Source organism: Marmota marmota, unplaced genomic scaffold (assembly GCF_001458135.2).
Source record: "Marmota marmota marmota unplaced genomic scaffold, marMar, whole genome shotgun sequence".
Taxonomy (NCBI): Eukaryota; Metazoa; Chordata; class Mammalia; order Rodentia; family Sciuridae; genus Marmota; species Marmota marmota.
Window position 1 is genome coordinate 1,072,214 of NW_026000241.1, and position 23,951 is coordinate 1,096,164.

Consider the following 23,951-nt stretch of genomic DNA (forward strand, 5'->3'; position numbering starts at 1 on the left):
TTTTTTTTTTTTTTTTTTTTTTTTTTTTTTTTTTTTGTGTGTGTTTGTGTGTGCATATATGCATGCGAGATACTGAGGATTGAACCCAGGGGCACTAACTATATATCCCCAAACCTTTTTATTTTTTATTCTGAGACGGTGTTTTGCTATGTTGCCCAGGCTGGCCTGGAACTTGAAATTTTCCTCCCTCAGCCTCCTGAGTTTCTGGGTTTAGCCTCTTAGGTTTTTCCTGACCACGTGTCTCTTATGCATGTTCATTGTTTTCGTGTGTGTGTGTGTGTGTGTGTGTGTGTGTTTTGGGGATTGAACTCAGGACCTGGCACATGCTAGGCAAGCACTCTACCACTGAGCGACTCTTTCAACCAGGAATGCACTTTGAGTTCAACAGACACCTGAGTCAGACACTTTACTTGACACTTTACTTGAAGAATGGGGATTCTCCCCAGTAGGTCTCCTACTGGGAACATAGGTTGCTCCCTTCAAGATCTCTGCTGTGCTGGGGAAGGAGACAGGGTAAAGCTTTCCTGTCACGTTCAAGTTGTCTTTTTCTTGATTGAATGTATTGAACGTTCACTTAGCTTACCTAAACTTTTGTTTTTCATAGTTCAGACAAAGTTGATTCCAAGCATTTTTGTTGTCTTACTGTTTCTGTGATGGGGTGGGCCCTCGGAGATACTCTTCCATTCTTGCTGACCTCTAGGATCTACATGGGTAATTCATGCCCCTTGACTAAACACAAACAAAGACTCTCCCCCTCCCCAATTAGTCAACCAACACTTGCTGAGCATCTCACACTGAATTAAACCAACACTGTCCATGTCCTCATGATGCCGATGTCTTAGTTTGGAGACAAAAAACAGACAAGCAAGTTTAGCACTAACATGATTTCAGGTAGCCATGGGCACCAAGAAGTAAAAGCTGGGTGGTAGATGGTGATGGCGTTGGTAATTTAGGCTGAATGGCATCAAGTAGGGCTTACCTGAGGAAGTGGGATATAAGATGAGATTTGAAGTGGAAGGGAGAGAACAGGACCCTGAGGTCAGAAGGCACTAGGGAAGTTCAGGGGCATAAGGAACACCAGAAGGCCCAGGGTGAGACAAGTCATCAGTTAAGAGACGGAAACAGCCCATCAGAGCCACATCAAGGGTCCTTCTTCACTTTGTAGTGTTGGCCTAGAGTCATAGCCTGCTGTGTTTCTTAGAACCTCGAGGAATTTGCAGACTGGCTTCCAGAAGTCAGTGATCCCCAGAGATTACAACCCAAGGATTCTGTGAGTGTGTGGCAGTCACTGTTCTCCCTTCACCCTCCCCTGCATTTCTCCCTGCCCCAGGATTCTGACAGCCACACATAAGGAGAGCTTTACCCCTTCACCTGCAGTTGAGCTTGGCCTTGGTGGATTATCTGAGTGCTAGCAGAGAAGGAAGCCTAGGTCTGCATTCCTTGGCTCCTGCCTAGTTGGTCTGCATCTCTTTACCAAAACCTGTGACTATAGCGCTCTGAAACTAATTTCCACAATTCCTGTTCCACAGGTGGTAACAGCCCCCTGGCCTGAGGTTTCCTCACCATCCCTGTTTTCCCTTCACCCTGCCCATGACTCCTCAGTGGTTTTTTGTTTTTTTTGTACCGGGGATTGAACCCAGGGGCACTTGACCTCTGAGCCACATCCCCAGCCCTATTTTGTATTTTATTTAGAGACAGGGTCTCACTGAGTTGCTTAGCGCCTCACTTTTGCTGAGGCTGGCTTTGAACTCACCATCCTTCTGCCTCAGCCTCCTAAGCCACTGGGATTACAGGTGTGCGCCACCAAGCCCCACTCCTCGGTGGTTTTTGAGGGCATCATCCATCAAGAGTCAAATGAATTAAAAATGCCAGGTTGCTGATTCCAGCACCATGGGAACTGCTCCCAGGATGAAGCCTTTACATACATGATACTTGCTCTACTTAGAATTCCCTTCCTTCCTGCCAGAAGCCTCCCTTGAACCTTCTGAAGCTGGAGTGAGCTTCCCTCACCATCACTGCAATACAACTTCATCAGCTCCTCACTTACATTTTTGGTGGTGCTGGGGACTGAACCCAGGGCCTCGTGCATGCGAGGCAAGCACCCTACCAACTGAGCTATGTCCCTAGCCCACTGTTGTCACTTACTTGTCTGACTTACTGACTTCTGAGCTCCTTGAGGACAGGAGCTATTTCACTTATCACAACATATCCGGCACCCAGCACAATTCTGGGCTTTTGGTGACCCTTGATAAATAGCTGGAAGAATAAGTAAATGAGAAGTCTTTCTTAACTCCATCTTCTATGCACCCAGCATAAAGTCACAAAAACAAATGGAATGAATGGGTGATTTACAAGTTTTAGGTCAGACAATGGAGAAATATTTATGATTCACTGTGTGCCAAGCTTTATAGACACTACAGGTGACATCATAGACTGCAACTCTGCACTCCTGGAGGAAGAAAACTTTTTAAAGAAATCAGGATAGCCGGGCGGGGTGGTGCACACCTGTAATCCCAGCAGTTTGGGAGGCTGAGGCAGGAGGATGTCGAGTTCAAAGTCAGCCTCAGCAAGAGCAAGGTGCTAAGCAACTTAGTGAGACCCCATCTCTAATAAAATACAAAAAAGGTCTGGGAATGTGGCTCAGTGGTTGAGTGCACCGAGTTCAATCTCTGGTATCTCCCCACACCTAAAAAAAAAAAAAAAGAGAAAAAAAAAAAGAAATCAGGATGAAGTCAACAAATTGAGGAATGTTCTTGACCCACAGTGGCCTGATGTAATTGATAATTGCAGATAACTGATATAATTGGAATAATAATTGATATTATTCCAAATTACTGCAGAGTACAGTTTCATTTCTATTACACATCCAATGTGAATCAAGATATGGTTGCTAGACCATTAAAAAGTGTTAATAAATTTCAAAGGATTGAAATATATGGAGTATATTCTTTGACCACATAGGAATTAGAAACCACTAACATTCAAGCTACCAAAAAAGCCCAAATGTTTGAAAAGTAAACTGCGTACTCCCAATTAATCTTTGGGTCATAGAAAAATTCAAAAGGGAAACATGAATATTTAATAATGACATCGAAGCACAGTATATAAAGATGTGTGAGGTGAAGTTAAGCAGTGCTTTAGAGAGCAATGTATAGCTTTAAATGCTTTAGAACAAAAGTTTTTATCTGGGTGCAATGGCCCGTGCCTGTTATCCCAGTAGCTCTGGAAGCTGAGACAGGAGGATCACAAGTTCAATGGCAGTCTCAGCAACTTAGTTAGACCCTGTCTCAAAATAATTTTTTTTTTTTAAAAGGGTTGGGGATGTGGCTCAGTGGTTAAGCACCCTGGGGTTCAGTTTCTGGTACTAAAATAAAAAATGTTCAAAGAAAAGTTTTAAGGGCTGGGGTTATGTTTCAGTGGTAGAGCAACTCTGCACATGTAAGGCACTGGGTTCTGCCCTCAGCACTGTATAAAATATAATAACAAACAAAATAAAGGCATTGTGTCCATCTACAACTAAAAAAAATATTTAGAAAAGCATAAAGAAAAGTTTAAAGACAAATAACCTAAACTTCCATATTAAGAAGCTAAAAAAAGAAGAGCCAGTTAAACACAAGATAACTAAAAGGCAGAAGAGATTAAAGGTAAGCCCAAAAAAATTATAGAAAATAGAGGGAGAAAAAAGTCAAAAGTTAGTTCTTTGAAATGATGAACAAAATTAACCCCTAGCAAGACTAATCAAGAAGAGAAGCCAGGCACCTTGATGTACCCTGTAATCCCAGGGTCTAACAAGGCCGAGGCAGGAAGATTGAAAGTTCTAAACCAGCCTCAGTAATTTAGCAAGGCCTTAAGCAACTCAGTGAGATGCTATCTCTAAATAAAGTATAAAAAAGGGCTGGGAATATGGCTCAGTGGTAGAGAGTTTGCCCAGTATATGTGAGGCACAGGGTTTGATCCTCAGCACCACATAAAAATAAAAGTATTGTGTCCATATACAATTTAAATTATTTTAAAGGGCTGGGGATAAATAGATAAAATATTAAAAAGTGATTCAATGGTTAAGCATCCCTGGGGTCAATCCTTGGTATCAAAAAAAAAAAAAAAAGAAAAGAAAAAAGAAGAAGAAAAGGCTTGGGATATAACTCAGTGTATAGCATCCCCGGTTTCAATCCCCAGTAACTAGCATACACACAAAATAAATAAATAAATAAAAATGCAGTTGCAACAAACAAAGATCACAGGGCAGTATAGAAAAATTCAATAAGGGAAGAGTCCAGAGGAGCTTGGAATGGTTTTCCAGAAGTGATATTTAAGCTGAGACCTGAAGGAAAAGTGGTATTCCACCAGGTTGAGAGAAGTGTGGTAAGGAAAACAACAAGTGCAAATACCCTGGGGCTGGGATGAGCTTTGTGTGTCCATAGGAAAAAGTCCATTCTAATGTTTTTTTGTCTTTTGGTGACCATATGCTGCCTCCTTCTCAGTGTGAACCACCAGCTGGAGCTGTTTGGCTTAAACAAAAACATGTAGCAAGACCAAAGCACATCTACCCATAAGACAGAAACTTAGAAGTTTCTGGGCTGTAAACAGGAGGCAATAAATCCTGCAAACTATGCCATTTCCTCAATTCTAGACAAGTGTCACTTTTTCCCTGTTGGTGAAGCCCAGAGCCTTCTCCCTGTAGATGCCGACTGGGAGCACTCACTGCCCCCTAGCATTGTCTTATGCCATGAGTTCTTTCAATCTGATGTCCACTCATCTTAGCCCCATCCGACAGGGCAGCAAACTGAAGCTTCAGAGAAGTCAGAGGCCAAACCCTAACCACCATGCCCTACCACATTGCACCCCACGTTTATTTCCGTCTTGCCATTGCTTGGGCTGTGGTTTCTGCCTTGGGCATGAGTTTCCCAAGTAGCCCCTGCTGCCACCCTTCCTCAGGCATGGGAGTTCTCTTAGGTGGAGGGAGGGGAAAAACAAATACCTCACCATCTCAGTCATGCTCCCTCCAATCTACAGAACTGCACAGGGCTGGTCCGCTGTGCTGTGCATTTAGGGAAGGGGTGGGGAGAAGAGAGAGTCCCTTTCAGTGCCTGAGTGTGTGTGCAACTTCCTGCCACTGAGGAAACATTCAGCTCGAATTAGCCCTGGTTCTCCTTTCCCTGCTCTGGCCTCACAGGAGGAGCTGGCGGGGAGCCCTGGACCCTCTGGTCCCAGCCAGATTTCCCGGCCAAACGCGGGAGGAGAGATGCCTTGGACTGTCCTGCTTTTTGCAGCTGGTGAGTCTAACGGCCCCTCCGGCACCCCCAGCCTGTCCCCCGTCTCCTGCCCATGTCGCTGCTCTGAGGACAGATCCCAAGTGAGGTTGCTCATCCGTGGTGATGGAGGAGGCTCATCCTGGACTGATTTGCTTGAGAGCGTTAGAAACCTCTCAGCCTTTTCTTCTTAGGCTCCTCCTCGTGTCCCAGTCAAGAGAGCTGCCTACAGCCCCTGCCTCAGCCCCACTTGGCCTCCACAGGCTCCTGCCTTTGACAGCAGGAGTGGGGGCAGCAGGAGCGCCTGCCTGGGGGCAGACTAACCACAGGGGCCATGGGGGGCCACTCTGCTTGGGGGCCTGTGGGCAGCTGGAGAGCAACTCCTCCCTGGGTGCGGCTTCCTCTGCAGGAGCCCCAGTCCAGCCCCATACTCCTCGGCACACCCTGGGGAGAAGGTGGGACCTCCCCCCATTTGCCCATTTGCTGAGCTGCTTTCTCCCTTGCTCAACTCCCCCCAGCCACCCGCCTCCTCACCTTTCCTGGATTTCCTTCCTTCCTTCCTTCCTTCCTTCCTTCCTTCCTTCCTTCCTTCCTTCCTTCCACTAAGGACAGTACCCAGGGCCTTGCGTGTGGTAGGCAAGTGCTCTACCACTGAATGGTGCCCCCAGTTTGACTTACCCCTCCTTAAGCTCACCCCATGTCCAACCATCCTCTGGGCCTTTGCCCTTGCCATCACCTTGGCCTTCAAGGCTGTCACCCAGCTCATGCCACTCTTTCATTGCTACAACTCAACTTACATGACACCTCTTCCAGGAAGCCCTCCAGCCCATGCAACTCTCCCATTGCCCAGAACTCCTTGTCTCTTTGAAAGAACATCAGCTGCCTGAGACGAGCATGTCTCTTCATTTGTCTCCTTCATTACTTTGTCCCCAACACCTTGAACAGGGCCTGGTGCATAGCATTGCTGATTGAAGTAGTGTACTTGGGACACTATATAATAACCAAGGTCATCATCACTGTGACCCCCGTGTTGCGCCAGGCACCCAATGCTCTGAACATTGCAGTGGGGAGAGATTGCCCGCCTCCTGGTGCACAAAAAAACAAGGCCCAAGGCCTGGGGATACAGCTCAGTGGTAGAGCACAGGCTAAGCACGCACAAGGCCTGGGTTGGGTCCCCAGCACCAGAACCAAAATGAAAACAAAACAAGGTCCAGAAAGGTGACCTGCTTGCTAGAGGTCACACAGTGCTCTCCAACGTGCACCCACACTGCCACCTCCCCTGATCCTGCATTGCAGGTTCCTTGGCCATCCCAGCACCAGCCATCTTCTTGGTGCCCCCCTACCCAAAGAGCCAAGAGGACCCCATCCACATCTCATGCACAGCCCCCAAGGACTTCCTGGGGGTGAATTTCACGCTGTACCGAGAGGGACAGATTGTCCAGCTCCTGCAGGCCCCAGCCAACCAGCTGGGGGTCACATTCAACCTGAGCGGCGGTGGCGCGGCTTCTGGAGGGAAATTCTGGTGCCAGTACAGTGTGGTGGGCGAGCACAGCCAGCCCCAGCTGTCAGACCTCAGCCAGCCGGTGCACGTCTCCTTCCCAGGTAAGCCCTCCCCTGGGCTCACCCAGCTGCGGCAGATGCTGTTCCCTCTCCTGGGAGGTCGTCACAGGAAGGCCAGGCCTACCACTGGCCAGGGGTCACTCACCTTTCCCTGTCTGTCCTCATAGCTTCCCTCCAAGGTGGGTGCAGGATTGTCCTTTCTGTAGATAAGAAACAGAAGCACAAGATGCACAAGGACTTGCCCAAGGCACACAGGTAGCAGAGCTGGGAGGCCAGCAGCCCCTCAAACTCCAGACCTTGGGCCTCCGTGCTAGTAGCTCAGGGGCAGAGCACCTGCCTAGCACATGGGAGTCCTGCATTCCATGCTCAGCAGTGAAAAAAATATCTCCACCGTCCAACACACCTTCCCCTTCCTGGACCCAACATGTTTGCTCATCAACTGTGCATCAGAGTCTCTCCTTATCACTGGAGGTCCAGCAGGGAACAAAACAATGTTCCTGCCCTCCTTCCACAGATGTTCCCAGGGGGTGGGACAGATGATAAACCCAGGATCCAATAAATATTCAGTGTGCCAATGAAGTGCCCAAGGATGATACACAGCCTGGTGAAGGTGTCATTTTAAGGGGAGAGTAGAGTGACCAAGGAGGACCTGTCTGAAGAAGTTATTTGGAGAAAAGATCTGAATAAAGTCGGTTGTGGTAGGGCTTGCCTGTAGTTCCAGCTACTTGGGAAGCTGAAGCAGGAGGATCACTTCAATTGAGGAGTTTGGGGCCAGGTGAGGTGATATAGTGAGACCCCATATTGGAAAAAAAGAAAAGAAAGATCTGAATGATGAGAAGGAGCCAGCCATGTGGATTTCTATGGCAAGAGTATAGCAAGAAGAGGAAATAGGCTGTGCAAAGGCCCTGAGGCTGAAGCGTGCCTTGTGTGTTTGAGAAGCATAGAGGACCCCAGAATGGCTTAAGTACGGTGAACAAGGAAGAATGTGTGGGGAGAGGAGGGAAGAGAGGTGGTGAGAAGGATCACATAGAGCTTAGTGGGCTGTAGCAAGGACTTTAGCTTTCCATCTGAGTGAGAAGGGAGCCCTGGGAGGGCTGATGTCTTTCTCTGGTCTTTCCAGGAGAGGGGGTTGGGCATGGGTTGTGGATCAAGAGGCCAAGGGATGATAAGGAGGTAGCTCAGTGGTAGAGTGTTTTCCTGGCAGGCACAGGCCCTAGGCTCAATTCCCAGCAAGCCCCCCACCCCACAGGGGAGATGGGGAGGGGCGGGGAGACTGGGGGGGCAGGGGAGGGGGCAGAAGGAGGAGGGAGTGTCTCCATCCCACCATCACCAGCTCTTTCCCACTGCAAAGAGGAACTTATTACCAGCCAGTCTTCGAGCTGTGATGACAGAGGGTTCTCTGTGTCCTTTCTGGCCTAAGCTCCTCTGTCAAAGGCTCCCTTTTCTCACCTTAGCCTTGTGGTCTGAGAGTGGGGAGGTGACAACAGCCCTCCCACCCGAGGCGAATGAATGGACAAGGCCTAACACTGTTGGAATCTCCCCGTACATCTTTCCTTCCCCTCTCGGCTCCACAGCTCCTGACCTCCGCTGGGGTCAGGGGACCTCCTCCCAGGGCCCTCAAGAGATCCTCTCTCTCTTCCAGGAGGGAAGCTGAGTCCTTTACTTGGCTTCTATTTCCTGGTGGCTGACCTCTGTGTGAATCTCTGTGTGGCTTGGGGTGGATGTCAACTGATCCTTCATAGCTAGGACAAGCAGGATTCTTCAGGTGGCAAGTAACTGAAAACCTGACTCACACTGGCTTCAGAAACCAAGGGAGATTTCGTTGGTTTACTGAACTGAAGTCAGTTCATATTAGGGCTTCAGGCGTGGCTGAATCCAGAAGCTTGAAGTTGTCAGGAATTATTTGCCACCTCTCAACTTGGCTTTGTTCTAGGTTTATTTTCAGGCAGGTCCCCAACATCATGGTAGCAAAATCATGCCCAGAAGCCCCAGAGAAATATCCTATCAGAGGGATACAATACAAGCCAAAGGAATAATCCTTTTCTCTCAGTGGCCCTGCAAAATCCCAGGATTACCTTTCATTGTCTTGGCTTGGGCCACACTCCATGTCTGAACCAATCACAGGGACAGGGGGAGGAAATATGCTAATGCTAATTGGCCAGATATATGCTAATTGGCTGATTCCCAGGGTCCAGCTACACCCAAATCTCATGGTTGGGAGGAGGTCCTTTTGGAGAGGGCTGGCACCTCAAAGTAGCCTGGAGAGATGACAGAGGCCCCACCCTCCCCCGCAGCTCCTGACCTGCCCACTCGCTCTCTTCCTGTTTCCCTCTAGTGCCCACTTGGATCCTGGCCCTCTCGCTGAGCCTGGCTGGAGCCCTCCTCCTCCTCACTGGTCTGGCTGCTTTTGCTGTGGTGGTCAGGAGAGGTGAGTGCTTAAAGAAGACAGGGCCCCGCGCTGCCAGCTGGCAACTCTGAATGTGCCATGTGCTTACGGGCGCATACCCATGTTTCTAGAGGCACAGAGACAGGCCATTTTGGGAGGTCTAAATTCTGCAAATTATCGGTGAAGGAACCGTCCATAGGGGAGATGTTGGTGGTGAGCAGGGCAAACGGATGCACGACTGTTCTTGAGATTGTTTCCAGGTTCTTCTATGGATACCCCAAACCATGGATGCTCAAGTCCCTTATGTAGAATGGCTTTGTCCAATGGGTCCTCCCTATTGACAGATTCAGTATCCTGGATTCCATATCTGCAGACTCAACCCATAATGGATTGAAAAGATTTGGAGGGAAAATTTGTGTTTAGGGGCAGTGGTGCAGCCCAACCACAGATCAGGTGCTTTCCATGTACAGGGCCCTGGGCTCCATCCCCAGCACTGCAAAAGGGGAACGTTTGGCGTCTTTGTGAACACGTGCAGACTCTTTTTTTTCTTGTCATTATTCTCAGTATAACAATTCTTTTTATTGTGTATACATTTTATTAGGTATTTTCATCTAGAGCCAGGTGTGGTTTTGGTGCACGCCTATAATCCCAGTGACTTGGGAGGCTGAGGCAGGAGGATTGCAAGTTCAAGACCAGCCTCAGCAATTAGCAAGCCTCTAAGCAACTGAGTGAGACCCTGTCTCAAAATTTACAAATATAAGGGACTGGGATGTGTCTCAATAGTTAAGTGCCCCTGGGTTTAATCCCCAGTACCAAAAAATAGAAAATAAGGCATCTGGAGATGATTTGAAGTCTGTAGGAGAAATAGAAGGGAGACCAGTAGAGTATGAGGAAGATCATCAAGAGGGAGGGAGGGAGGGAGAAGAAGGGGAAGTACAGGGAATGAAATCTACAAATTATGGTACATCCATGTATTAAATACCACAGTGAATCCTACTTATATGTATGTAATTCTTATGCACTAATTAAAATAATAATATTAATAATAAAAAGGAGATCAGTAGATTTCAGCAAGCAGGTAGGGGGAGAGAGGAGAAAAGGGAAAGGGAAGGAACTGGGGAATGAGACTGATCAAACTGTTATCTGCATATACAAATGTGGCACAATGAGTCCTACAGAATTATGATGTATCAAAAATAAATAAAAATGTAAAATGAGGGCGGGGCTGTAGCTCAACGGCAGCACACTTGCCTAGCATGCATGAGGCACTGGGTTCGATCCTCAGCACCACATAAAAAAATAAAATAAAATAATAAGTAAAAAATAAAGGCATTCTGTCCATCTACAACTACAAAAAAAATTTAAATATAAAATAAGTCTACAGAGGATGTGAATAACGTAGTCACATTTTATATAAGGAACCTGAGCATCCATGGATTTTAATATATTTTGGGAGTTCCTGGAATCAATTCCCACTGGTACTGGAACAACTTGAGTGTACATATGTACTGGGGATTGACCCCAGAGATGTTCCACTACCTCAGCCCCATTTAGACTTTTATTTAGAGACATCAATAAGTTGTCCAGGGGCTGCTGGGGTTGTGGCTCAGTAGTAGAGTGCCTGCCTAGCATGTGTGAGGCACTGGGTTCAGTGCTCAGTACCACATATGAATAAATGAATAAAATAAAATAAAGGCCCATTGACAACTAATAAATAAATAAATAATTGCCCAGGTTGGCCTCAAACTTGTGATCCTCCTGTCTCAGCCCTCTGAGTTGCTGGGCTTACAGATGTGCATCAAGTCGCATAGCCATGATATTTTGATTGTGGTAAAATTCTCCATAGCAATTCAGTACATTCACATTATTGTGCAACCATCACCCCCATCCATCTCTAGAACTTTTTCATCATCTCAAACTGAAACTCTATCCGCATTAAGCAATAATTTCCCATTCCCTCCACCTCCGGCTTCAGCTCCTGGCAACCACTGAAACTCAAATATATTTATAGCAACTCAAACACACACACACACACACACACACACACACATACACATATACCCGTGGCTCAGGAGGCTGAGGCAGGAGAATCACAAGTTCAAAGTCAGCCTCAACAACTTAGCAAGGCCCTAAGCAACTCAGCAAGATCCTGTCTCTAAATAATATTAAAAAGGTTGGGGATGTGGCTCAGTGGTTAAACCCTGGATTCAGTCCCTGGTACCAAATGTGTGTATATATATAACTTTGAGACAGGTCCTTGCTCAGTTGACCAGGCTGGCCTCAAACTTGAAATCCTTCTGCCTCAGCCTCCCAAATCAGTTCAATTAAAGGTGTGCACCCCCACACCCTGTAACTCATTTCTTTTAAGAAAAATCATGTCACATGCTGTGCCTTGCTTGAAGTTTTTTTTTTAATACTTAATTTTCCTATTCTTTATTTTTTAAATTTTTCTTAAATGTTGATGCACCTTTATTTTATTAATTTATCTATATGTGGTGCTGAGAATTGAACCCAGTGCCTCACACATTCTAGGCAAGCACTCTTCCACTGAGCCACAGACCCAGCCCCTTGCTTAAAGTTTTTTTTTAAATTTTTATTGTTGGTTGTTCAAAACATTACATAGTTCTTGATATATCATATTTCACACTTTGATTCAAGTGGGTTATGAACTCCCATTTTTACCCCGTATACAGATTGCAGAATCACATCAGTTACACATCCATTGATTTACATATTGCCATACTAGTGTCTGTTGTATTCTGCTGCCTTACCTATCCTCTACTATCCCCCTCCCCTCCCCTCTTCTCTCTCTACCCCATCTACTGTAATTCATTTCTCCCCCTTGTATTATTTTTCCCTTTCCCCTCACTTCCTCTTGTATGTAATTTTGTATAACCCTGAGGGTCTCCTTCCATTTCCATGCAATTTCCCTTCTCTCTCCCTTTCCCTCCCACCTTGCTTAAAGTTTTTATCAACATACATTACTATTGTAATTGAAGAATTAAAAAAAAAAAAGGATTCAGGCGTGGTGACATGTGACTCAGATATTCAGGAGACTGAGGCGGGAGAATGGTGAGTTGGAGGTGATTATATGGGCAACAGTGAGACCCCATCTAGAAAAAAGAAACAAAAGTGCTTGTTAGCAGTAAGTTTCACAATGAGTGGCAAATTTGCCACAGAGAGGCAAGACTGGGTTACAGAAGTAAAAGGGAGTTTTAGATTTCTTGGGTGTAGAAACTTGTTTGGTGCAATCAGAACCATAATCTAACAAATGCTTGTTTATTTATTTTTCAGTGAAAATAAAAAATTTACAGAGAAAACGGTAAGACCATCCCTAGGGACCCTCATAGAATGGTTTGGGATCAGAAGGGCACTCCCTTGGCTGGGTGGGCTTTCCATTGCAAACAGCACCCTCTGGTGGGAGAATTGATGAACAAAGACAGGTGGTATTTGTTAAGCACCTACTAGGTGTTGGGCACTGTGCTAGAAGTGATCCCACCTTATCCCCACAGCCCTGGAAGTAGGAATAATGAATAACCCCATTTTACAGATGAGAGGACAGAGGCTCAGTGCTTAGTCACACAGGGAGCAAGTGGCTTAGTCTTCCCCTTACAGTCAGCTGCCAGGAATTGTTGTGCTATTCTGGATCCCACTGGGGTTGTGCAGTGCCCAAATTGCACTAGAAGTGGGCCTGGTTCTTGACAGCCAAGGACTGTTGCACAGGGTGATAGCTCTGGAAATCAGGGCATTAACTGCTTTGTCACTTTGTGGGTAGGATGTGTAGGTGGGTAGGGGGTCAAAGACCCAGTATTGTGCCTGGTTTGGGTCTAGGACTTTCCAGAAGCCTCCTGTCTCATGAGGCAACCTTTCTTTTGAATCTCTTTGCAGAGAACAGGAATCCTGTTGGGCCCAGATTAACTTCACCACCGCAGGTCTGTGCTCCTTGCTCCTGACCTCCACAGGATGAGGTCACTGCCTCAAAATGCTATGGTGACTTGAACCTTTTCTGCAGCTCTGTTAGGGTCAAAACACACCCTCACCCTCCTTTCCCTGGATTCTCACTTTCTCTCCAGGTCCCAGGCGCCTGCCTTTCATTGGCTCCACCCACTGCCTAGAATATTCTCCATCTCCTGGGTCTCAGTCACCTCCTCTTGGTCACCAGGCTCTCTAGACAGGGTCTGCGCTTGCTACTTACCTGCCTCTACTACCTTGTTGTTCTTACCCTTGGTAGAAACCCAATGACATCATCTTTGGGGTCTGAGTTTCAATGCTAGAGTGCTTACCCAGCCTGCGAGAGGCCCTGGGTTCTATTGCCAACACCGGAAAAAAAAAAAAGTAATCTCTGGATGCTTGTGTATTTAATAACTCGCTTGCTTCCACCGTTAAATGGCCAGCTCCACCGGGAAGGACCGCCTAAGCCTGGGTCCTGCGGGTCTTCAGTGAATGGCCCGCTCGCCCTGCGGACCCTGTCATTCCTCTGGCCTCCACTGGCGCCGGGAGGCAGCTGGTCTGTGGTGTGCGATGCTCTCTGAAAGGGGCCCAAGCGCAGAAAACTTCATTCTCTATGCTTGATTAACTGCATGACACGTTTATTGAGCGCCTACTATGGTCTAGGAGTGTTCTATGATGACCAAGATAGACAGCCCAGACTCCATTGGGGAAAGAGCGGATGGCAGGTCCGAGCCGACTGGGAAAAGGCAGGCAGCCCCTGGAGGAAGCCGTGCTTAAGCAGAGAGGAGTGTTTAAGAGGAGCATGGCATACCTGGGTGACGAGGGGGGCCATCTAGCAATGGGGCGTGGGCTGGGGAGTGGGTGGGCTGATAAGTGCTCCTTCTGAAAGGTGGGAGTTGGCAGAAGGCTTGGGGACAGAGGCATGGTTCAAAATGTAGTTTAGATTCACTGCTCAGTTGCAGAATGGGTGGGAAGGGAGCAGGAGAGGTTGCTGGGAGATAGGTCCCACTCTTGCCCCTCTTTAGACTTTGAACTGGGGAATGTGGGCAGAGGTGAGAGGATTAGGGCGGTGCACAGTGAAAACTGGCTCCAATCCTGGTTTTCCTTTCTTTTTTAGACATGTCCTTCGATAACTCCCTGTTTGCCATCTCCGCGGTGAGTGGCTCCTGTTTTTGGTTCCCCTTTCCTGTTGACCATCCTACCTGGTCAGGTGGAGGCCACCCTCAGCCTGGGTCTACCCCGGACTCTGAGCTCTGGGATTAGGAAAAAGCATAGAATCCCCAAAGTGGGGTTTGTCAGTGAGCCCAGGATTGACTGAAATTCCCAGGGACAAGGTTATCATATGGGGGTATATACTGTCATGGTCAGTGCTCCCTTTGGATTTAGGAAAATGTGTCAGAATGGTGAGAGTAGTCAAGGTAACTTGGTAGTCTCTCTGTGGTCCTTCAGATCGCCTTTAAACAATCTGATGTATTCTGTGGTTGGCTCTTGGCTTACTCTTGTTTAATTTCAGGGACTTCACCTTAAGTGTCCCACTGTGGGTTTCCATGTAGGGGAGGGTCAGAACCCCCTACTTTTCAAGAGGTGTCGCTCCTCCCCTGTTACACAGTGCCAGTGCTGGGATTCAAAACTGGGTCTATAGGACTCCTCTGCATAGTTAAATTTTGGGGGGTGGCACTTATAAACTTTATTATTATTAACTGAATTTGTGATATCTGACCCATGAACTCCACGGATCAAGGAAATGTTCAGTCAGTTCCTCTCCACAGAGGGAGCTCCACTAGGGGGCCTCAGACGTCCCATTTGGACACGTGAATGTTACAGAACTTTGACTTTGCTCAGGTAAAATGAAAGCCCTGGAGGGTTCTGAGTACAGACTAGATTCGGGTGCGCACAGGCGCCCTCTGGTGGTTCCTTCGGGCAAACAGATTGTGGCAGGCAGGCGGCTGGAGCTCGGCAGGCAACTACCGTCCGTGGTCAAGGCCCGCAAAAGAGTGGTGGTTTGGTTCCGCGGGTTGGCAAGAGAGGTTGAAGAATCGAATATGGTAGATCCTGGTGATGGGAAACGAACGGTCCAAAAGAGAAGGAGGAAGCCTTGAGGAAGGGCAGGCTGAGAGGGATAAGAACCGATATTGCAACCGCATCAGCACCAGGTGGAGCCTGAGAGCGGAGGCCAGGAGAGAGGGCAATGCTAGAGATAAGGACTCGGGGTCGCAGATATACAGATGGTAAGAGGAGGGGGGGGGGGGGGTTGGCACTGGCTGGTTAAGCTCTCTGAGGTCTCAGTTCCTAGAACAAATCCTGAGCCATGAAGACAAACACATCCGGCCAGGCAGGCTCTAAAACTCCATGAGAATCTGCAATGTTCAGGATGCCATCTGGGGACATACCCCCACATTTTTTTTTTTTTTTTTTTTTTATGCTGGGGATTGAACCCGAGGTCACTTAACCACTGAGCTACATCCCCAGCCTTTTTTAAAAAAATGTTTTTATTTTGAGACAGGATCTCGCTAAGTCTTTAGGGCTTTGCTAAGTTTCTGAGGTTGGTCTCAAACTTGAGATCCTCCTGCATGCCTCATCTCCTGAGTCCCTGGGATGACAGGCATGTGCCACCACACCCAGTGGAAAAGCCTTTTTAAAAATCTTTTGGGCTGGGGATATAGCTCAGTTGGTAGAGTGCTTGCCTCCCATGCACAAGGCCATGGGTTCAATCACTAGCACAGAAAAAAAAAAAAAAAAAAAGAAAGAAAGAAAGAAAGAAAAAGAAAAAAAGCTTTTTTGTGTGACAGGGGAGGAGCGACACCTCTTGAGAAGTAGGGGGTTCTGACCCTCCCCCTACATGGAAAACCACAGTGGGACACTAAAGGTGAAGTCCCTGAAATTAAACAAGAGTAAGCCAAGAGTGAACCCCAAAATACATCACATTGTTCTAAGGCGATGTGAAGGACCACAGAGAGACCACCTCAGAACTTTAGCCTGTCATTCTTCTGCTTAAAGAATGGTCCCTTCAAATGGTCATTTAAGGGTAAGTAATATAAATGGCTTTTTTTTTTTTTTTTTTTTTTTTTGCTGTACTGGGATTGAACCCAGGATTACTCTACCATTAAGCTATATCCCCAGCTCTTTTTATTTTGAGACAGGGTCCCTCTCAGTTGCTCAGGCTGGCCTTCAAACTTGTGATCCTCCTGTCTCCAACTTCTGAGTAGCTGAAACTACAGGCTGCTGCGCCAGCACAATCAGTTTTAGTTTCTTTTTGAAGCTTTGTAAAGCTCTGCTGTTGGCTGAAATGACTATGAAGTAGCTGACTCTAGTTTTTACTGTTGCCTTGCAGAGGGCCTGATATGCAACTTTATAACATCCTGCTAAGTGAGGTTGACAGTTTCTTTTTACAAAGAAGTTCCCTGAGGTTGGACTTGGACGTTACTGTAGTCTCCCAGCTAGGGAGAGGCAGGCTGGAACCCCACCTGCTCTCAACCACTTGGTTTAATTTCTAGTAAGTTCATTTGTCCTTGACTAGTGTTTCAAGTATTCAAGATAGGGAAGAGGGTGGATCTTGAAGATCTTGAGGTACTCAGAAGGGGAGAAACAAAGGAGAGCGGCAATGGACGTGTTCATCCTTTAACAAAGCTTAGAGGTGTCAGCCACTGTTTATCTGTTGTACTTCTTTAAGTCTCATAGCAACCCTAGAAGGTGGGTACTAGCATTCTCTCCATGTTCAAAAGGGGAAACTGAAGCAAAGGGGATTAAGTCACTCAACCAAGTTCACACTGCCAAGAAGTGACCGAACTGGGATTTGGACTCCTGCTCTCAGGTCCTCTACTCAGCAGGGAGGAACCCTGGAGAACAGAAGACCAGGACAGGAGGAGCAGGTCCCTGAGGCTCAGGTGTGGAGAGGTAGAGGAGCTGACATAAGACCTGATGGGCTGAAGTAGTATCAGGTTCAGAACGTGGGGGAATCCTGATTCTGATGCTCCAAATCACTCACTTCTGATTTTTTTCTTTCATGGACCAAGAAAATGACTTCAGAAGAAGACCCAGCAGCCACCCTAGATGCTTGCGCTGGCAACTGTGGGCCCCGAAAGAGGCCCACCTCCACATCATCCTCACCAGAGCCCCCAGAGTTCAGCACTTTCCGGGCCTGCCAGTGAGGCTGAGGATTGGGGAACACTTCTATTCAGCCCTGTCCCTCCACCTGCCTGAGCCTTTCCGGGGCCTGAGGTTCCCTTCAGCTACTTCAGGGGTGACAGGGGTTTATGTTCCCTGGCTGCTACCTTCTCAGGGAGTTGAACAGAGATGAAGGGGTCCTCTGGCCTTGGGACCTTGCTCATAGAAGAGTGGGAGAGGGGGTGAAGGCAATGGCATGGAGGCTGAGCCCAAAGCAGGAAGCCCTTCTGTGGATTCCTCCTTCTCAAGACCATCAGGGAAGATGTCTGGATTTCTTCTGGCCCCCCAGCTGGGCATAAGAGGTCCACACTCTCCACGCTGTGCCCCCCAGTTCTTCCATTTTCAGTCACTCTGATTCAGGTACCTGACTTCCCAACTGGGTTTTTGAGCTCAGGGTTGGGGGGATGTTCTGTGTGTTCCCCTTTTGGCATACCTAAGTTATTAATTATAACACATGTTGAGGTGGTCCCAAGGTCTTTCTGGTGTGTAATCCTTCAAACCTGGGACCTTCGGCATCCAACTCTTGGACAGCTGAGGGTGGTAGCATGCCCAAATCCATGATGTTTAAGGTACCCCTGAACTGAGTCAGGATGGTGTAGGAGACCTATGAGGGGTTTTGTGAAGAGAGGGGACAACAACACAAGGTTGTCCCCTGCTAGGTTCCTTCAACTGTGGGGGAACAGGAGGTAGAATGATGTTGTGTAGGGGTAAAGGGGTATAGGGGAAAAGGAGGTGTAAATGAGGACCAGAAAAGGTGTCCCAACTTATGCAGTCAAGGGGGAGAAATAAAGAATGTCCACGTGCTTCTGCCCTTTTCAATGCTTTATTCACTCAACTCAAATCACTCAATACCATTTCATTCTATAGGTTCTTAATCAAGAAAATAACAGGGCTGGGGCTATAGCTCAGTTGGCAGAGTGCAGAGTGCTTGCCTTGCATGCACAAGGCCCTGGGTTTAATTCCCAGTCTGGGGCGGCCAGGAGAACGGGGTGCCTCCTCTATGGAGGGCTTGGCTTCCAGGACCCTCCGAGTGGGAAACTTCTAGAGCTGGGGAGAGGGCCCATGTGAGGGTGGTGCGGGCCACCGAAGGGGCTCTGGATGGAAACGTGGAAGGGGAGGGCCGCTTTCTGTTAGGCTTAGAAGTAAGAGGTAACACAGCCACCTCCTTCACCACGCGCCTGCTGTCGCCTTTTTGGGGATGTGAGAATCTAGTTGCATTTTCAGAAGCTGCTTTCAAAACTGACATTTCAGTAGGGGGAAAATCGCAAATGTGCTTGCCAAGACGTCCCCCAGCCCTAGTCTTTGTAATTCATCCTTTTTCTTTTTTCTTGTTACTCTTTCTTTTCTCCTCTCTTCTCTCAGATTCCTCGTTCACATTTTGCTATTCTGTTTCATTCGCCTTTGTCTCATGGGATCTCTTGCCCTGATGCTCTAGGGAGCCACGGAGAAGGCCTTTACTAGCTTTGGCCCCGTGGGAATTTTTTGCCACTTTGGGAACTGGGTGTTCTGAAGGGAAGTGTGTGGAGCAGTAGGTTCACATGGGCTTCTCCCTTCGCCTTGACTTTGAAAATAGATTAAAGGAGTGTGTCTGTCACCCAAGTGTGACACCTTTTGTCACACTGGAGAGGAGCTAGGGTCTTCTTGGACTAGATGAGAGGGAAGAAGGGTTGGGAGCTCAGGACAGACATCTAAGCTCAGCAGGAACTCAGATCCTAGGAAGCCCATTCATTTGGCAAGCATTAATAAGCAGTTTCTCAAGCTAGTCCCTGGCCTTACACTCGAAAAGAATTCCAGGAGGCTTGGTCTTCTTTCTTTTCTTTTCTTGTGAGTGTGTGTGTTGTGTGTGTGTGTGTGTGTGTGTGTGTGTGTGTGTGGTATTGGGGATTTAACCCAGGGGCATTCTATCTCTCTTGAGCCACACCCCCAGCCCTTTACTATTTTGAGACAGGGTCCAACTAAGTTGCCAAGGCTGGCCTCCAACTTGGAGTCTTCCTTCCTCAGCCTTCCGAGTTGCCGGGATTATAGGCATGTGCCACTGCAACTGCTCAAATAAACTTTAAGAAGAAAATTTAGAACAGTTTTTAAGTTTATAAAATTATTAGGAACATAGTACAGGCAATTCTCAAATAACCCCCACACTTTCCCTTGTTCTTAGCATTTCATTTCAGAAGAGTTTTTACATTTTGTGTTTTTGATGTTGATAATCATGAAAGTAGGCTGGGGTATCGGCGTGTGTGAGATTCTGCATTGGAACCCCAGCACCCCAGGAAAAAGAGAAGGAACCAAAAAGAAAAAAGATAATCCTGAAGTGTCATGAGTTACACAGGCAATCTTCTGTGAGGGGTAATTCATAAGCAAAATGTCTTTAAAGAGGGAAAAAGTCCAGATTTCTCAAACGGAAATCCTCAATTCCAGATAATATTCTCAGGGGTCAGAAAGAATTTCTCCCCCTTTACACTTTAGTAGCATTAGTGGAGAGTTAAAAACATGGGCTCTGGAGGCAGTCAGAGCTGGGTGTAATAATTTCCCAGGGCTGCCGTAACAAATGAACACAAACTTGGTGGCTTAAAACAACAGGAACGTGTTGGGGCTGGGGCTGGGGCTCAGCAGTAGCACACTTGCCTGGCATGTGTGAAGCACTGGGTTCGATTCTCAGCACTGCATATGAATAAATAAAATAAAGGTCTATCAACAGCTACAAACAAAACAAAACAGAAAGTGTTCTTTCTTAGTTTGTGGCCAGAAGTCTGAAATCAAGGTGTCAACAGGGCCTCGCTCCCTCTGGAGGTTCTCGGGAGAATGCTTTCTCCACTTTTCCAGCTTCCAGTGGCTCAGGCACTGCTCGCTTGTGGCAGCAAAACTCCACTCTCCGCCTCTGTCTTTACACAATCTCTCTCTGGGCTCTCATCTTTTCTTATGATACCTGGCATTAAATTAAATGTAGGACAGTGTCATCCTGAGATCCTTAATGATGTGGTCAAAGACCCCGTTTCCAAATAAGGTCACCCTCCTAATTCTGGGGATTAGGACTTTGACATCGCTTTCTTGGGTCATACTGTATAGGCTAATCTTGTGCCCTGCCACTTTACTACTAGCTGTGGGACTTTGTGTCACAGTTTTCTCATGGTTCAGTCTGTTGTAGCCCTTTGCTTAATAAATGAAGCCTTCCTTGGCAGTGGTACCTGCTCCCCTTAGGGGCTGGCAATGGCCTTAGAGTGGTTGGACTGCTGCTTGGGTAAAATAGCCTGAACAGTGGGGACAGACTAAGAGCATAGGGAGGAACTACTCTGAGTATGCTCTGAATATGGTCCCAGGGCTGGGGTGTGTGGCTACATGCACCCCATTTGAGAGTAGGTCTGCCCATATCCTCTGGGAAAAGTCTGAGGTACTGCAGGCAGTCTGGGGTATGGGAGGGGGATGTGGCAGTTGGGTGGGCCAAGAGGGAGCTCTCCCTATGCCTCCAGGTTGAAGCAGGGTGCTGGGAGCTTCGGGCCTTCTCTTGGGATGAACTTCCTTTCCTGGCTTCAGTTTTTTTCCACCTGGACCCTTCTGGGGCCTAAATGTTTTGTCCCAGAGAGTAAGCATCAGGAGCACTGACACTGACCTGTCCTCACAGATGCTGTGACCCACTTGTGCTTCTAGACTCCCAGAATTGCATCTGTGTAGGTGGGGACATAGGGAGGAATAGTCAGGATTGGCCAGGGCACAAATCTTCCATTACCTTGAATATTTGTGGTGGTCCAGAGTCTTCTGTGGGTGCTAGGGAGGGTCTTCAAAGTGGAGTCTGACAGGTTCTGGTCAGCTGTGTGGTTCTGAACTAGCTATTTGACCTCCCTGAGCCTGTTTTCTCACCTAGTAGCAACACTTACCTGTGCGTGGCCTCTGTTTCCTCTGCAGTGGGAATCATGCCACTTGGGGCCCAGGAAAGTGGGCGAAGTTGATTGGGTGTGTGGAGCAGGGTGTCCAGCGTATAGCAAGCATTCAGTAAACAGTAAGTTTTTCATAGATGTTATTGAGAGTGATGGCATTGTTGTGGCCTAGGAAAGACCTGGCTGTTCTAGGACAGAGCTCCTTATGCTGCAGGCCTGCCCAACTGTCTTATACCCCTGGTGTTGGGAGAGAGACTTGTGGGCCCTGTTTCTTGACACCTGTACCTTGTCTGGTGGGAAGGATGACAGCTGCAGAAGATCCTGCTGTGGTCATCCTGCTGCAACCCCAGGCAACCCTCGCTGCCTCTTCTAGCCATTTGATCATCCTGGCTTTTATCCATGGGATTGACCGAATGGCAGGCAGCTACTAAATCCACACCGTTATCCCTGGGCAGAGGTAGAGGTCCTCTGGCTGGTCTTTCTGAGCCTTGAGGAAGTTCTGGCACAGCCTTGGGCATTCTGGGAGGCAGCTCTGCTCTCCTGAAGAGGAGGTGGGGCGGGCTGGGATGAGAGCAGGTCAGACTCTCAATCCCTCAGTTTCACGGCCTCCTTTCAGGAGATAGCTGTGTGGTTTTTCTTTCTTGATCAGCACAGGTCAGTTTGGCCAGTGTTGTGTGCTCTCCCTGATGCTTGTTTTAAAGAAGAGACAGGGGAGACAAACTTTGAAAGGGGCTAAATTTCGGTTTTGTGGGGGGCATGCCAGTGTGTGCAGAGCCCAGAGGAAAACTTTTTGTCAAAAGAAGGTGAAGAAAGGCTGGCTGCCACAGAACCAGGAGCCCTTGTGACTTGGGACCCCTCTGACAGCTGGGGTGTTTGTTATGTGCCCAGCCCTTAAGACACTTTATTGTCAAGTTGGACTGACAATTGAGAAAGTTGGTAACACCAGAAGTGCATTGTGGTTTCAGCAGTATCTGTATGTTGCTAACTGCTGCTGTCATTTATTGAGCACTTACTGTGCACCAGGCTGTGCAAAAACTTGTGTAGACAGACTCAAGTGCTTGACCTTGGGGGCAGCAAGGGAAAGGACAGTATAAATCCAGGCCTGTGGGCCAAATGTAGCCTGCATCCTATTTTTATACAGTCAGAGCTGGGAGAGGCTTTTATAGTTTTGAAGCATTGAATTAAAAAAAACAAAAAAAGCCGACCCACAAAGAGGAATATTTAATCGAGACCATGGTGTCCTTTAAAACCTAAAATATTTACTTGTTGGCCCTTTTTGACAGAAAAAAATGGCAAATCCTGGGATAAAAGATTGAGGCCGGTAGGAGAAGGGGGGCCAGTAGGGAAGATGGCCCCAGTCAGACAAACCAGATATCCTTTCTTTCTTTTCATTGTGAAGTGTCCTGATGGCTCAACACAAATGCACCACACTTTCTGGATTGTGTGGGCAGGTTGGCCTGCAGGTTGTGGCCCTTGCTTTATGTTAGCACTGGTCCTTAAAAAGTCCTAGGAATCAGTGATTCTAATCCCATTTTATTGGTGGAAAAACAGGTAAAAGGGCTTGACCAGCTGAAATGACATGGTGGGCTGGCAGCAGAGCTGGCTTTGAAGTCCAGGGCTGCCAGATGCCCACCCTACTGTGTGTGTGTGTGTGTGTGTGTGTGTTTCAGAAAGGAAAAATAAGCAGCATTCAGTTTATCTGTGTGGAACAGAGACCCAAAGTAGCAGTGCTTAAACAAGATGGTATTTAATTTTTTGTGCTCTCGTGCTTAAATCCGAAGGTTGGCAGGTACCCAAGTCTCTAGGGCTGGATGGTATAGAAGTCCCCAGACCCAGATCCTTAATAGCTACCACTTCTAAAGTGAGGTGTTGGCCTAGCTTGGTGGTGCATGCCTATAATCCCAGTGGCTTGGGAAAGCTGAGGCAGGAGGATCACAAGTTTAAGGCCAGCCTCAGCAATTTAGCAAGACACTGTCTCAAAATAAATAGTAAAAAAAAGAGCTAGGGATGTGATTCAGTGGTTAAGTGCCCCTGGGTTTAATATCTGGTACCAAAAAAGAAAGAAAGAAAGAAACATGCATGAGGTCTATCTTCATGGTTCAGCATGGCTACTGGAGTCCAGTCTTCACACTCTGGTTTCCCAGTAGTAGGGTAAAGGAAGGGATGAATGAGGAAGGGTGCAAATGTCTGTTAAGGAAGGTTTCTGAAAGATGGCTTAGGGCACTTCTGCTTCCATCCCATGGACTAGAATGTCCGTTGTATGCAAAGGAGACTGGGAAATGTAGCCTTTAGCCCAAGTAGCCATGTGCTAAGCTAGATTCAGGGCTGCTTTTTGCTGTGCGGGAAAGGGAGAACATAACTGGCAGAGTTGCCCTGGCTGCCATGGGAAGATGTGGACCTTGCCAGGACATTTCTGGCTTATGGAAAGATGCTCAGGTACACGGTGAGAAGGGACAACTTGAAACAAAGGGGGTCCCCTTTAAGAAATGGAGTAGCAAAAGGGGAAAACGGGGTTGCGTCAGAATTGCTTTTTTTTTTTGTACTGAGGATTGAACCCAGGGGTGCTCTTCCACTGAGCTACAGTCTCAGCCGTTTTTATTTTTTAGAGACAGAATCTTACTCAGTTGTCTAGGTTATCTTGAACTTTTGTTTTTCTTCATCAGCCTTCAGAGTGGCTGGGATTACAGGTGTGTGCCACTGCACCTGGCCAGAATTGCCTTTTACAAGCCTTTCACTGTGTGGTCAGGAGATGTGTACCCTTCAGGAGACGTG

General features: G+C 47.5%; 2 protein-coding genes across 5 annotated transcripts in view; both read left to right on the forward strand.

Moving 5' to 3' along the window:
• Positions 1-5,074: 5,074 nt before the first annotated feature.
• CUNH19orf38 (chromosome unknown C19orf38 homolog) lies at positions 5,075-18,113 on the forward strand. Of its 4 annotated transcripts, none has more exons than XM_048794874.1 (8): positions 5,075-5,273; positions 6,546-6,851; positions 9,145-9,237; positions 12,490-12,517; positions 13,084-13,127; positions 14,264-14,301; positions 16,869-17,030; positions 17,160-18,113. In XM_048794874.1, exons 1-8 carry the CDS (start codon positions 5,243-5,245, stop codon positions 17,292-17,294), a joined length of 837 nt encoding a protein of 278 aa, XP_048650831.1. In that variant the 5' UTR covers positions 5,075-5,242; the 3' UTR covers positions 17,295-18,113. The 4 variants fall into 4 exon arrangements, 2 of the variants coding, with proteins under 2 accessions (XP_048650831.1, XP_015344515.1); XR_007344268.1 differs by lacking the exon at positions 16,869-17,030 and adding an exon at positions 15,936-16,171 and having other exon boundaries at positions 5,080-5,273; positions 17,160-17,291; XR_001503883.2 differs by lacking the exon at positions 16,869-17,030 and adding an exon at positions 16,478-16,639 and having other exon boundaries at positions 5,081-5,273.
• A 2,757-nt stretch (positions 18,114-20,870) lies between these two features.
• Carm1 (coactivator associated arginine methyltransferase 1) overlaps positions 20,871-23,951 on the forward strand; it is a 42,665-nt gene continuing 39,584 nt past the window's right edge. The window contains exons 1-2 of the mRNA XM_015489031.2: positions 20,871-20,887; positions 21,132-21,301. Coding sequence (XP_015344517.2) covers positions 20,871-20,887; positions 21,132-21,301 — 187 coding nt within the window. The remainder of the gene's footprint in view (positions 20,888-21,131; positions 21,302-23,951) is intronic.

Excerpts from the sequence above, each read along its gene's own strand:
- CUNH19orf38 (XM_048794874.1), top strand. The coding sequence starts at position 5,243 with ATGCCTTGGACTGTCCTGCTTTTTGCAGCTG. Across the intron at positions 6,852-9,144 it reads GGTGCACGTCTCCTTCCCAG|TGCCCACTTGGATCCTGGCC; the intron begins GTAAGCCCTCCC and ends GTTTCCCTCTAG. Across the intron at positions 13,128-14,263 it reads GATTAACTTCACCACCGCAG|ACATGTCCTTCGATAACTCC; the intron begins GTCTGTGCTCCT and ends TTTCTTTTTTAG.